We start from the raw sequence: 14,970 nt of genomic DNA on the forward strand, positions 1-14,970 counted from the left end.
TTGCTAACTGAAAAAAGCTACTTATAAAACTACAAATATAATGGCTTCATTTTATTTAAAGATTATTTACACCTGCACACACATATACACACACACATACACACACCCTGGCTGGTATGATTATGAGTGATTTCATTTTCTTTTTTAGACTTCCATTTTTTTCTTCAAATTTTCTACACTGTATTACTTTTATAAAAGAAAAATGTTGACTAAAAACAAAACAAAACAGGGTAAGAGCTTGTCCAGCAAAAGCCTAAGTTACATCAACTTTGAAGTAGTTAAAATTGTTCTAGCTCTGAGTGGCTGGAGCAAACCAGCCTAAACTTGTCTATCAGGTTCAGCTCATAATCCCTTGGAATCCCTGAAGGGAACTATTACACAATTTCTTCACTTGGAGCATCAGCATTACATGCGCACATTGTTAATTGACACGGTAATGGAATATACTCTGCCTTCAGCTTTAACTTACATCCTTAGGCTTGAATTTCAGTGCGAGAAAGTGCATCTGCTTAATCAGAACTGTTGTGCTGTAACGTAGCACCAGGTACTCAAGTTGATAAAGTACTTGCTTTTGGAAAAGGGAAATCTTACTCATTGACAAAAAAGAAGTTTTAAAAATCTCTTTTTTATGTGTATTTATTTTTGAGTGAGCGAGCGAGAGAGAGGAGAGGCAGAGGGTCCGAAGTGGGCTCTGCCCTGACGGCAGCAAGCCCGACGCGGGGCTCGAACTCAGTAATAGCTCATGCATGACCTGAGCCAAAATCATGAGTCAGATGCTTAACTGACTGAGCCACCCAGGTGCCCCTGTATTACAGTTTTTAAAAACATTTTTTACATTTATATTTTGGGTAGGTGATACAATCCCATGACAAAAATTCAAAAACCACAAAAAGTATAAAGTTAAAAGTCTCCCTTTCACCTTTGTCTCTTTGTCACTCAGTTCCCCCTCAGAGGCTAACCAGTGCATCATTCTGGAGAGCTGTGCATATGTATCATGCATAGGTATTTGTATAAATTGTGTTTCCTTTTTTAAGATGTAAATTTGTAATATGCTCTGCATACAGAGTGTTGCATCTGGCTTTTTTCACTTCATCTGTGTGGAGAATTTACCATATTTCATCAATTCTAAATGTCCATTCCCCACCCCCCCCCCCCACACACACATTTTAACAACCAGAATCAGGATGCATTTCGTAATCAGTGGCATCTTAGATTTTATCAAATACTTTACTATGATAGAGCCTCCTGATTTCTTTGTAATCACTGAGTAGTAGTTCATTGTGTGGATGTATATTTCTCTGTTGATGGGCATTTAACTTATTTCCTATATTTTGCTTTTCACAAACAGCAATGAATAACCTAGTAGTGTATGATTATGCACGTGTGGATTCATCTGTAGATAAATTGGATCAAAGGATATGTGTATTTGTATTTTTGATAGATTAATCTATTGCCCTCAGTGGAGGTTGTCCCTCCCAACAAGGTGTGCAAGTGCTTATTTCGCTAACATTTCACTTGCACGGTGTTACCAAGCTTTTGGACCTCTGCCAATCTCCTGGATGGACTGCCCTCATGTTCTCTTAATTGGCTTTTTTCTTGTTATCTGCAAGGTTGGGCATCTATTAATGTGCTTAAGAGTCATTGTAGTTCCTTTTATGTGAACTTTCTGTTAATAGTCTTTGCCCATTTCTCTGATGGATTACAGGCTATTTTTTAAAAGTGATTTGTAAGAGTACTTTATACGTTACAGAAATTAGCCCTTTGTCTCTGATGTGAGTTTCAGTTATTTTCCCCAGTCTGCCGTCTTCGCCTTGGTGTTTTTTTGCTACAAGGAATTTGTGTGCATGTGTGTGTGGAGTTCACTTTATAAATCTTTGCCTCTAATGCTAATGGGCTTAGTGTTTTCCTTAGAAAGACCTTCTCTTACATTATGTAAAAAATTCTCGGGGCGCCTGGGTGGCTCAGTCGGTTGAGCATCTGACTTCGGCTTAAGTCATGATCTTGCAGTACGTGAGTTTGAGCCCTGTGTCGGGCTCTGTGCTGACAGCTCAGAGCCTGGAGCCTGTTTTGGATTCTGTGTCTCCCTCTCTCTCTGCCCCTTCCCTGCTCATGCTCTGTCTCTCTCTGTCTCTCAAAAATGAATAAACGTTAAAAAAAAATTTTTTTTAATTCTCTCATTTTTTCTAGTGCTTTTATAATTTTTCTTTTTTTTAACTCTAATATTTGATCTAGAATTTAATTTGGTTAAGTATATTAGGTATAAATCCAACATTATCATTATTATTATTTTTTTTCTCTACTGGAGAACCCAGTTGTCCCAGTGTCATTGATTGAATCTCCAGCCACACTTATTTTTGTAGGTTTATGTCTATTTTCTTATTATTTAAAAATTATTTTAAAAAATTATATGAGTGTTATATACAAATTCAATCTCACGGTAAAAAATTCAATCAGTAATGAAATGGATAGTTTAAAAAAGGGGGCCTCTGCTTCTCTTCTTCCCATTTCTTCACACTTTTTTGAGATAATCATTGTTAACAGATCACTGAATATTCCATTTATATCTTTTTCTACTGTGTGTGTGTGTGTGTGGGTGTGTATGTGTGTGTAGACACATGCATATATCTCACATGAAGTTTGGGATATGGAGATTATTTCTGTCTGATTACATTATATGTAATAGGCTGTAAATTGCTTCTTTCCCCACTAACTCTGTCATATAGTTCTGTGATAGTCCATAGAGCTATACCTCATTCTTCCTAACCTCTGCTTGGATTCCACAGTATGAGTGTATCATACTTGATTTGACTACTACCCTATTGTTACTCATTTGGTTGTTTGCAATTTTTTCCTCATTTTATCAGGGCTGTATATATACATATATATATATATATATATATATGTATATATACAGCTTATGAAGCGTATAGCATTGCTTCTCTTTAATTTGTGGTAAGCCTAATTCTCAAATGTTTATTTATATGATTAACTTTTTTGTGTGTAATTTATGAGGAAGAAAATCTGGACTGCATTAAGTGATACATCATTAATATTTTGTGATGATCTTGTCTTTCTAGATAAAATTTGATGCTGGGACGCTCCTTCTTAGTACACACCGACTAATTTGGAGAGATCAGAAAAATCATGTAAGATAAAGGTTTTTTGTTTTTTTTTTAATCTGTTGTAGGTTTTAAATCCCTGAAGTCTCTTTCTGTCTGTCTGTCTGTCTGTCTGTCAGAATTAAACAGATGCAATAAATTTCCATTTTCACGGGTGCCTGGGTGGCTCAGTTGGTTAAGTGTCCGACTTCGGCTCAGGTCATGATCTCACGGCTCATGAGTTGCAGCCCTGCGTCAGGCTCTCTGCTGACATCTCAGAGCCTGGAGTCTGCTTCGGATTCTGTGTCTCCCACTCTCTCTGCCCCTCCCCTGCTTGCTCTCTCTCTCTCTCTTTTTCTCTAAAATAAATAATAAAACATTAAAATTTTTTTTTAAATTTCTATTTTCACGATGTCAAGAAGTGTCTCATATGATCTCTCTGAATGGAGTGCAGATAGAGGCTGTCCTTCATTCAGCTCAGAAAAGCTATAGTTGCTAAACAGAGAGAGACTCATGGTCACTCCATTTTTAAACACCAGTAGCCTACTGCATACCTGAATGTTCCGTGCGTAACGGCAGTATTTCTCCCACCTGTTGTCAGGGGTCCTCAAAACAAACTTCCTGACTGAGAATCTGGAGTATGGGTCTGCTGGGAAGTAGATACTTTAACCTAGATACTGATAAGAATGGCCTCAAAGTCATTCAGCAAGAGGAGAAACCTCCCTGTTTTTTCATTTCTAGGAAGAGAAAACAAGTTCCATGTATAAAGCTATTTTTATTCCAAAGAGCTTTAACTTGAAAGTGTGCGTGTGTGTATGTGCAAATTTCAGTGTTGCCAGTAAAATAAGCAATCTGTGTTATTTTCATAATTGCTGCCCCCCCACCATGACATTTTTATTTTATAGGCAAAGTATATACTGTACTGAGGCTCTTTAAAGGCCACTAACTATTGTAAAATCTGACTCTTTTTAGCCCCAAGAATCAATCTCCTTTCATGGGGATATTGACCTTGTTGGTAAGGCACACCCTAGAACTGTTAATGTTGTCTAATTCTTTTACTTTTTATTTATTTATTAAAAAAATTTTTTTTAATGTTTATTTTTGAGAGAGAGACAGAGCATGAGTGGGGAGGGACAGAGAGAGAGGGAGACACAGAACAGGTGTCTCACCCATATAGAACCACCCATATAGAACCACAGAATCACCCATATAGAATACTCCAGGTTTTGATTTACCTGTTCTGGGGTTTTTTTGTCTTCCCTATAAGAATATATATAAAAAGTTTTCATATAAGTAGTGCTTTTAAAAAGATGTACCTACTGTAAAAACAAAGGTAGATATAGTTTCTTTAAAAAAAAACTTTTTAATGTTTGTTTATTTTTGACACAGAGAGAGACAGAGTGTGAGTAGGGGAAGGGCAGAGAGAGAGGGAGACACAGGATCTGAAGCAGGCTCCAGGCTCTGAGCCCTCAGCACAGAGCCCGATGCGGGGCTCGAACCCACAAGCTGTGAGATCATGACCTGAGCCGAAGTTGGATGCTTAACCAACTGAGCCACCCAGGCGCCCCATTTAAAAAAAAAAAAAATTTAATGTTTATTTATTTTTAAGACAGAGAGAGACAGAGCGTGAGTGGGAGAAGGGCAGAGAGAGGGAGAACAGTTTCTCTGCAACCTCTTGTGTTCTTCTATGCAGCAAAATGCCACCACAGTACTGTTTCATTCAGTTTTTCTTCAGTTTACTTAAGGACTAAATTCATATTATAATTTTTAAAATTGTTTTTATTATTAAGTACCTTAAAGGTATATGATGCTGTATTAAATGCTATAAAACAAGGATTTCTGATGAGTCTTTTTTTTTGTAATGTTTATTCTTGAGAGAGAGAGAGAGAGTGAGTGTGCAAGTGAAGGAGGGACAGGGAGAGAGAGGGAGACACAGAATCCGAAGCAGGCTCTAGGCTCTGAACTGTCAGCAGAGAGCCTGACCCGGTGCTCAAACTCACAAACGTGAGATCATGACCTGAGCCAAAGTTGGACGCTTAACTGACTGAGCCATCCAGGTACCCCCTCTGATGAGTCTGAAGAGTCATATTTTCTGTTGATTTCCTCCTAGGAGTGCTGCATGGCCATTCCTCTTTCCCAGATTGTGTTCATTGAAGAACAGGCAGCTGGAATTGGGAAAAGGTGAGGTGTTATATACTGCAGTCTTTTTCACAAAAAACATTCCAGTCAAGCTATTATTATTAGCCTGGTAGATATATTGCTGTGCCATGACTTCATATGTGGGAGTGAACCTAATGATTGTGGTTTGGGGCTTTGTAAATAGTGGTCATTGGTCAGGAGCTCCCCTAAGAAGGTGTTTTCCTACATTAAACTCATGGGTAAATAGAAGTCATTCTTAAAGCACAAATCAAGTACCAAGGTTTGCTATATAATATCCTTGGATCAAAATAAATCAATGTCAGCCAGCTGTCACTGCATGTATTTCCACAAACATTTGCTTTTGCACCTCTGTGTATGTAGTACTTAAAATCAGAAAGGACTCATCTGAGAAAAATGACTGACTTTACTTCACTTTCTTTTAAAAAAAATTTTTTTAATGTTTATTGATTTTTGAGAGAGACAGAGAGCCAGAGTGGGGGAGGGGCAGAGAGAGAAAGAGAGGGAGACCTAGAATCCAAAACAGGCTCCAGGCTCTGAGCTGTCAGTACAGAGCCCCATGCGGGGCTCAAACTCGGGAGCAGCGAGATCATGACCTAGGCCAGAGTTGGACACTTAACCAACTGAGCCACCCAGGCGCCCCTTACTCCCATTTCTAGTTGATCAATTAAGTTTCTCCACTTTGACTTTTTCACATATAGAAAGTATCATAGAAGTATCATAATAGTATCACAGAATAGAAGTATCATAATAGTTATTGTCAAAAATGGGACATTTATAAAAGTAATAGGGGGTGCTGTTTATAATTGGACCAAGGAAGCATAAAATGGGGACTGTTTTAGGCAAACTGGGACATGTGATCACCCTGATTTAAAGTCAAATGTTCAAATGTTTCTGTTTAATCAAGTACATAAAAAATTCTGGGCTTATTTTTTCAGTACATGTAATTGAGGGCAGTTATGAACAAATATTGCTGATAACTTTTTTTTTTTCCATGTGGGCCCATCTTGAGCATTAGTATAGTTAACTTCAGTAGAGGTTAAATGGATGTTGAACTCCACTAGAAATGCAATGTGTCCCTTAATTATAATGTAGCTAGCATGAAAGATTGCTTATTTGACATAAAAGAAATTGACCAACATTTCAAAAAGATTAATAAAGGCATAGATTTTTAGAGTAGGCTATTTGTCTAATTTCTGTTTTTCCCCTTGTCATTTGTCTCCATCTCTTTAAGTTCTTTTTTTTTCAAATGGAGGTATAATTACATATAGCATTGTATGACTTTTAGGTGTACAACATAATGATTCAATGTTTGTATGTATTACTTTTTTTAAGTTCTACAAAGTAAAACTTTAAGGTGTTCCAGATCATTTGAATTTTCCTCTGCTGTCTTCCAAGGGAATCTAAACTGTAACAAAAATATTTAAAATATTTACTTTCCCATTAGTGTCTTATTTTTAACCATGTCCAGTGAGTAAGAATTTAATAATATGCCAGGTTAACTTTTCTCAAACATTCTCTTTAGCTCTCATCTCTTCCCTCCCAAGCAATTACCATATTTCATTGATTCAAAGACACACACACACACACACACACACACACACACACACACACACATATATATTTATCGTTTCACCTTTTAACATCTCATAACCTGGGGCGTGTGGGTGGCTCAGTCGGTTGAGCGTCCGATTCTTGATTTCAGCTCAGGTCATGATCCCACAGTAGTGGGATTGAGCCTTGTGTCAGGCTCCGTGCTAAGCATGGAGTCTGCTTAAGATTCATTCTTCCTCTGTCTCTCTCTCTTCTCTCTCCCTCTGACCCTCCCACACACATGGTGCTATCTCTTAAAAAAAAAACACACACACACACCAAAACACCAAACATCTCATAACCCAAGATGCTTCTTTGATTTGGTGGTTTTTAAACTTGAAATATGGCAATTGAATGACCTGTGAAATGAATATACTTAAAAACTGGCCTGAATATTTTATGCTGACTTTGGGATTTTTAACCTTCATTTGACAAAAGGCTCTAAGCTAGGTATCCAAGATATTTTGACTGAGTGCTTTGGTTTTGTTAATTTTCGGAAGAAGATTGTTTATTGAGTGGGCTGGGGGAAAAAGAGGAATAAAGGCTTATAAAATTGAACAAATATAGTGATATTTTTATTAGCATAGAACATAATGGTAGTCATAAAGATTATGGTAGTTTGTGTTTCTAGAGCAGCAACATTTTGAGAATTGTTTTTGCTCTTGGATTATCTTCTAGATCATGCTGTTGATTGAGTGGCATTTTCCAAAAATTATACTGTAGAATGTTAGTTTTGGACAGAGTTTTAACAAAATGTTAGCTAGCCGGTTTTATACAGATAAGTTTTCACGTTTTGTTTTCAAATGAGTAAGGTAGTATGCTTTGGCAGAAATTAGAGGCCCCCCTGGTAACCTCTGGGGATGATTCTGTCCATGGAAAACCCTAATCATAAGCCAATGTAATGAACTATCCCAAATTTTACAAACTTATTTTGAACTTATTTTTGAAACCACCTTCTGAATTAATCTATAGAACTAGTAACTTGAACGTCTTGGTTCGTAGCTTATAAATTATAAGTAGAGGTATTTTTGAAAGGTTCATTAATACTGATGTAATAAAAAATATAAAAGAATTCCTTTCAAGATGTCCCTTGTTTCTACATGAATTTTAAAAGTGAACTCAAATATATTAAAGGTTATGAAAATAGAATTAGTGATGCTTAAAGGTGATTAAATTCATTACATTTATTCCTTAGTGCCAAAATAGTGGTTCATCTTCACCCTGCTCCACCTAACAAAGAACCTGGTCCTTTCCAGAGTAGTAAGAACTCCTACATCAAACTCTCCTTCAAGGAACATGGCCAGATTGAGGTGAGCTTTTTTATGCATAAAATTGGACTAGAAATGTGTACTTGTGTGTATTTTTATTGTTTGTTAATAAGGTGGAAATCCGTATTGTACAACATACCAGGTTTCACCATATTTTTACAACAAAATTTTTCTAATAGATTAAGCCTTATCAGTAGAAAAATGAAGTTTAGGTTCCAGTGAGAACAGGAAGCAGGAGGGTGTGGTCACAAGGAAAACCCAGAAGCTGGCAATATGCTAAGTCATGCTATTAGGCCACTAATAAACTTTTCAGTGGTTTGGTTAAGGAGGCAGAGTATAATGCAGTGAAATGTTAAACTATCTTGGTATCTGATAGCTCATCAGCCTTAAATCAGGCAGTCTTTCTTTACGGACTCCGTATAGATCTAATCACTTACCTACTTACTCCATGATATGATAGTTTACAGGTTCTGATTAGTAAGGGACTATATAAGTATTCCTCAGACATTTACAAGGGTATGTTTATCTCCCCCATTGATATCCTAAATTATTTATGGTTTTTTTTTTCTATAACCCCTCACCGAGTGCTCCTCACACAGTAGGCACTAAGCAAATGTAAGTGACTAATTGCAGTCATGCTCACTGTCGGTAAAAAATATAGTTGATTTTCTGTGAGTGTAGTGATGTTTTGGCTCTCATTTCTGGCTTCACATTTTAACTAGACAAATTATTCTCCGCTTCCTTCATGGATAATGGTTGTGTATTTTTCTTGGCACTCTGTCTGTTTCACTATAGATTGAAAACAATCCACATATGCAGGATTGTTTAAAGTAAGTCTATTTATTCATTGTCACTCATCTCTTTGTTGAGAATAGCTCACTTAAATAGAAGGTCAGTTTCTTTCTTTCTTTTTTTTTTTTTCCTTTGTGCTTTCTGAAGCTGATCCAAGAAGAGAACTTCCTTTGGTTTCTTTTGATGTCTCTGAGAATTCTAGGCTTTTTGCAATGACTGAACAGACCTTTCAACTAAAGAAATGTTAAGTAATAATTTGTATAAGGATACTATAACCTGACTGACTCATTTAAAGTGTATGTATGTGCGCAACAGTTTTATAGGCGTTTGTCTGAGGAAATGACACAGAGAAGATGGGAGAATATGCCAGTTTCCCAAGCTTTACCGACAAATAGAGGACCCCAGGTATTGTTGGAACTATTTCTTAACCCAATGTTTTCAATTCTGTACTTGCATCTTAATTAAGGGAAAAGATTTCTATGATTATAGAACTTGTGAGAAACAAAATGGTACTCTGATAAAACCTTTATTTTCAGAGAACCTAGTTTAGTGCTCTGCACACAGTAGATACTTAGCAAAAACAAATGACTACTTACCAGAGTAACTCTTGGGGTGGTCACAGTTAGATTCCATTCACTATATTCTGTTCTTCCTAATCAGTCTGGCATCAGAGAACAGACAGTGCCTCTAGGTGATGTTTTTCAGACCAGTCTAAATTAACCACCAACTGTGGACAGACACTCAAATGTGTGAAAGTACTTTGTGTAATAACAGTCAAATACCAGAATTTTTAACCATAATTTCTTGCATGTTTGAGACCCTATTAAATATGATACGTATATAATAGTTTACCAAAGAACAAAAATGAATTTAATTTCTATCTAAAATACAGAGTAAAATATGCCAGTTATTGTATATACAGTTTTTTTTTAATATTGATTTGAAGATCACTATGTATGACAAGAAACTGACAAATGTTTTGAAAGGAAACTAGATGTAATTGTATGCTGTTTTTCTTTGGTTCTTTGTGGGTCCTTTTCCACCATTGAAAACACATTATGGTGGGTTGCAAAAGATTGTGTCCTTCCTATTTTGTATGTTTTATTTTCTACTTTTGTTTCTCAGCCAGGAAGAATAAGGGCTGTGGGAATTGTAGGCATTGAAAGGAAGTTGGAAGAAAAAAGGAAAGAAACTGACAAAAACATTTCTGAGGTAACTCTTAACATAAGTTCCGGTCAGCTGTCTTTTTCAGCCATTTGTGTTTATTCTTTTGGATGTAGCTGATGACTAATTCCATTCTGTATATTGGAATATATTTAGTTTGCCTGAAGCCACAGTCTCTTATTCCAGGTCTTCTTCTGGGTGGCATAATTTAGCCAAATCATGTTTTGAAAAGCCTTTTCCAAAAAGAAATAAAAACAGTGCAAATTTGTTTTCTCTGATGTTAGAAAACATGGTGTGTTGTTGTGTAAGTTTTAAAGTGTAGATGGAGTTGATTGGATAATACTGCTAATGAATTCAGGGTCCTCTGTATAATTATTTTGGCTGTTTGGTTAACTTAGTTGAGGGAAAAATGCTGTTCTGTGGCTGTTAACCTGGTTAGATACCACACAGCTTTATGCTGATGACCACTCGGGGACCAGACACAGAGATAGTAAGAATGGCTCAAACCAGTCCGTTATTTCCACTAGGAGAACAACGCTGAGCATGTGCATAACAGTGTTTTTGAACCTTCATCATATATGAGGAAGTTCAAGTGAAAGGGGAAGAATTCTAATTAAGGAAACCAGTTATGCATATTAGACTCTGTGGTTAGTTAATACATCTGAACATACCATTTGTTTTCCTGTGTTTATATAAAGATGGTCTCGGATTTTTATGAAATTACTCTATGAAGTAATTCTTTAGTTTTTAATAATAGTGTTTAAGTTAAATCCCATTGACTAGTGCTGTTCATAGAATTTCAAGGATGTGTATCAGTCACATAAAGTCTAAACTGCAAATAGTTATTGAATACCTGTATTAATCAAGATTCTCCAGAGAGAGAGGATCTCTTTTGCACTGCTGGTGGGAATGCAAACTGGTGCAGCCACTCTGGAAAACAGTCTGGAGGTTCCTCAAAAAATTAAAAATAGAACTACCCTATGACCCAGCAATTGCACTACTAGGTATTTATCCAAGGGATAACAGGTGTGCTGTTTCGAAGGGGCACATGCACCCCCATGTTTATAGCAGCACTATCAACAATAGCCAAAGTATGGAAAGAGCCCAAATGTCCAACGACGGATGAATGGCTAAAGAAGATATGTGTGTGTGTGTGTGTGTGTGTGTGTGTGTGTGTGTGTGTATAGCGAAATTAGAGAAAGAAAAGTATCATATGACTTCACTCATATGAGGACTTCAAGACACAGAACAGATGAACACAAGGGAAGGGAAGCAAAAATAATATAAAAACAGGGAGGGGGGCAAAACATAAGAGACTCTTAAATACGGAGAACAAACAGAGGGTTACGGGAAGGGTTGTGAGAGGGGGGATGGGCTAAATGGGTAAGGGGCATTAAGGAATCTACTGAAATCATTGTTGCACTATTCGCTAACTAACTTGGATGTAAATTTAAAAAATTTAAAAAATAAAGAAAAGTTCTCCAGAGGGGAAAAAACAATGGGAGATATATAGATGTAGATATCAGTATATACCTTTATATACATCTATCTTTCCATACACAGACACACACACAGACGTTTAAATTTTCTTTTAATGTTTATTTACTTTTGAGAGGGAGGGTAGGGGCAGAGAGAGAAGGAGACATAGAATCGGAAGCAGGCTGCAGGCTCTGAGCTGTCAGCACAGAGCTGGAACTCATGGACTGTGAGATCATGACCTGAGCTGAAGTTGGACATTTAACTGACTGAGCTACCCAGGTGCCCCCAAAGACATTTAATATAAGAAATCGGCTTGTTTGATTGTGGGGATTGAGAAATCCCACAATCTGCCAACTGCAAGCTGGTGACCCAAGAAAGTTGGTGATATAAATTCTAATCTGAGTATGAAGGCCTGCGAACCAGGAGCACTGACGGTTTAGGTCTAGTCCAAGGGCAGGGTAAGACTGCTGTCTTGGCTTAAGCAGAGAAAGAAAACGTGAGTTCTCCTTTCAACCTTTTGTTCCTTCAGACTCTCAGTGGATTGGGTGATGCCCGCCCACAGTGAGGAGAGCAGTTGTGCTTAAGTCTACCATTTCAAATGCCGACCTCATCTAGAAACATCCTCACAGACACATCAATAACGTCAAAACCTGGGAACCTCATCATCTGATCAAGTCGGCATGTAAAATTAACCATCATAGTACCAATTCTTGGCCCACTAAATTGAAAATATAGGTTATCATTGAGAAACCAAGGTCATTTGGCCTAGTAAGTGCCCGTGGTCTAGGTTTTGCTGATCTCACATTTATGGTAAAGTTGTACGTGTTCCTCGGCTCTGTGTATTTCCTGCAAATTGGCAGCTGGATCCAGAGGCTTCACCCGACCTCTCTTTGATCCCTTTGATAAGATTAGTGGTGATACTGTATTCTTTCCTCAGGAGGCACATCATGTCTTTGTTGATGTTGTCAGCAGCTGTTCACGTTCGGTGCATAGATCTTTTGGTTCTTTGGTGGTTACAAATGGCAATATTTTAGGATTTATTTTTTATTTATTAGTTGAAATCCTTTTTGAAGAGCTGCTTCCCTTCGTCTATTTGACTACTCATACGGGGCAAGATAAATGACTTTTTCTTTATCATCAGCATAATGAATTGGTTCCTTATCCTCCAATGGCAACTCATTGGAGTTTTTTACATATTATTGTGAACTCATAAATTGTAACGTATTTGGTGGGTTTCAATCAGTTACAATTATTATCCTGTTTAAAGCCCACATTGTCCCATGTTTGGCCAGTGGGAGCCTCTTCAGGTTGGCCCCTTAGTATTTTTGATGTGACCTGGTGGACTTTGATAGCTTCCCTACTATTTGATGTGACAAAAGTTCCAGAACCATCTTGTATGTTTCCTGCCCCAATCTGGAATCAATCGTTACCTAAGAATCTCTGTTTGTTTTGTTTTGTTTTAGTGGTAAGTTATATTTTAAAACACAATCTGCCTGCTAGGACTCTATCTCTGCTGGGCTGATCTTTATTTATTTCTAGTCCTTTTTAGTGGAAAGAGCTAGGTGTTTGTTTGTTTATTTGTTTGAGTACAAGTGCCTCATAAGGTTATAGTGATACTTCCTGTTCAAAGTCAGGACACCACTACCAAATAATTACTAAAACAGTCAAAAAGATTGTGTGTGTGTGTGTATGTGAACTCCCCATTATTCCCAATTTTAAACATAGATGTGCAGTATCTGAAGATTCAGCCACTGGGTGCACTCTCTCCGCTCTGGCTTTCAGTGAGTCCTAGTTGTACAGGTAACTATGTGTGACACCACCAGTCCTGATGTGGACCTCCCTCTGGTAGATTTTTCAGAAGTGCTCACGGGAACAGTATTCCCTGAGTTCTGGCATGTTTGTATCCCTTGTACATGAAGTCATTTGGTGGATTTAAAATCCTTGGCTCACGTGTTCTTTCCTTGAGTGCCTTTAATCGGTTACTTTCAGTTTTGTGTCTGGCATGAAGTGTTGCTGTCAAAGGGGGAGGCTAATCTAATTCTTCACCACCGTAAAAGTCAGTATTTTTCCTAGATGCCCAAAGGCTTTTTTCCCCCTTTTTTAGAAAGCCCAGTAATTTTAGCAGACTGTGTCAATGTGTTAGTCATTCTGGGTTGTTATTTTCAGGTACACGGGACGCTTTCAGAATTCGGTTCCAGAAGCTGTTTCTTTTAATTTCAGGGAGTTTTTTTTTTCAATTTTATAGTTTTTAATAATTGCTTTTAATTTTTCTTCGGTGACTCCTGTTAGCTGTATGCTGGAGCTCTACTGCCTAGCTTTACTGCTCGCAACTTTCTTTCAGACCCTTTTTATCTCTTTCATTTCTGTTCCATTTAGAAGATTTCCCTCTTTTTAAACTTTGTTTCTCTTAATATACTATCTGTTGTGTTTATTCACTTTTGCGTTCTAATATAGTCATTATTTCTGAATTGATTTTTTAAAAATTCTTTCATGAATCCCGTCACCTCATTTCTGACTTATTGTGTCTACTGATGGCTTGTGTCATTTTATTAACGTCTTTTAGCTCATGTTGAAATAAAAGGTTATTTGATCTGATCTATGAGCATGTCAGTCTGGCTTGCTTTTATTGTCTGTAATGTTAGTCTCCTTATTTTCTTTTTTCTCATAATAACTTTGTGTGGCATTTGACCTTGATGCTTGGCTGTTGCTATTTTTCTTTTCTTTTTTTTTTTGAAACAGCTCTTTTTATTTTTAAAGCTTATTACTTATTTAGAGAGAGTGTGAGCAGGGAAGGGGCAGAGAGAGAGAGACTGAGAATCCCAAGCAGGCTCCGCACTGTCAGCGCAGAGCCTGACACAGGGCTTGATTCAGAAACCATGAGATTACGACCTGAGCCGAAGTCAGATGCTTAACTGACTGAGCCATCCAGGCACCCCTGCTGTACTATTTTTTACGTTAAATTAGTTTTGCTGCCCTTTCAGAGGAAGGCCTAGTGTAGGGTAGCTGGTCTTATTCCACAGAGCCCACTTTTCTTCTGTGTTGATGCATTATTAAAAATGGTGGTGGCCTGCTTTCTGGTTTCCTGGCCCTATTCCCTTCCTCTGTTTTTTATCTGGACCCTTTTCCCCCCTTCCTCTCTCTCTCTTTTTTTTTTTTTTTAAGTTTATTTATTTATTTTGAGAAAGTGTGCAAGAGCAAGGGTGGGGCAGAGAGAAAGGGAGAGAGAGAACCCTAAGTAGGCTCTGTGCCGACAGCACAGAGCCCCACTTGGGGCTCCATCCCACACACTGCGAGACCATGACCTGAGCTGAAATCGAGTCAGTCCCTTAACCGGCTAAGCCACCCAGGCACCCCTATCTCGAGGTTATTATAGCTATTTTGTCATTTCGTTTTATAGTATATGCTGCCTATGGGTTTTT

The 14,970-nt window shown here is 37.6% G+C and overlaps 1 protein-coding gene across 1 annotated transcript in view; it reads left to right on the forward strand.

The window, feature by feature from the left end:
- VPS36 (vacuolar protein sorting 36 homolog) overlaps positions 1–14,970 on the forward strand; it is a 30,301-nt gene that overhangs the window by 3,191 nt on the left and 12,140 nt on the right. The window contains exons 2-6 of the mRNA XM_019447664.2: positions 3,078–3,146; positions 5,209–5,279; positions 8,044–8,158; positions 9,224–9,313; positions 10,034–10,120. Of these exons, the coding sequence (XP_019303209.1) occupies positions 3,078–3,146; positions 5,209–5,279; positions 8,044–8,158; positions 9,224–9,313; positions 10,034–10,120 (432 nt within the window). The remainder of the gene's footprint in view (positions 1–3,077; positions 3,147–5,208; positions 5,280–8,043; positions 8,159–9,223; positions 9,314–10,033; positions 10,121–14,970) is intronic.

Source organism: Panthera pardus, unplaced genomic scaffold (genome assembly GCF_024362965.1).
Source record: "Panthera pardus isolate Hobbes unplaced genomic scaffold, ASM2436296v1 HiC_scaffold_1, whole genome shotgun sequence".
Classification (NCBI taxonomy): Eukaryota; Metazoa; Chordata; class Mammalia; order Carnivora; family Felidae; genus Panthera; species Panthera pardus.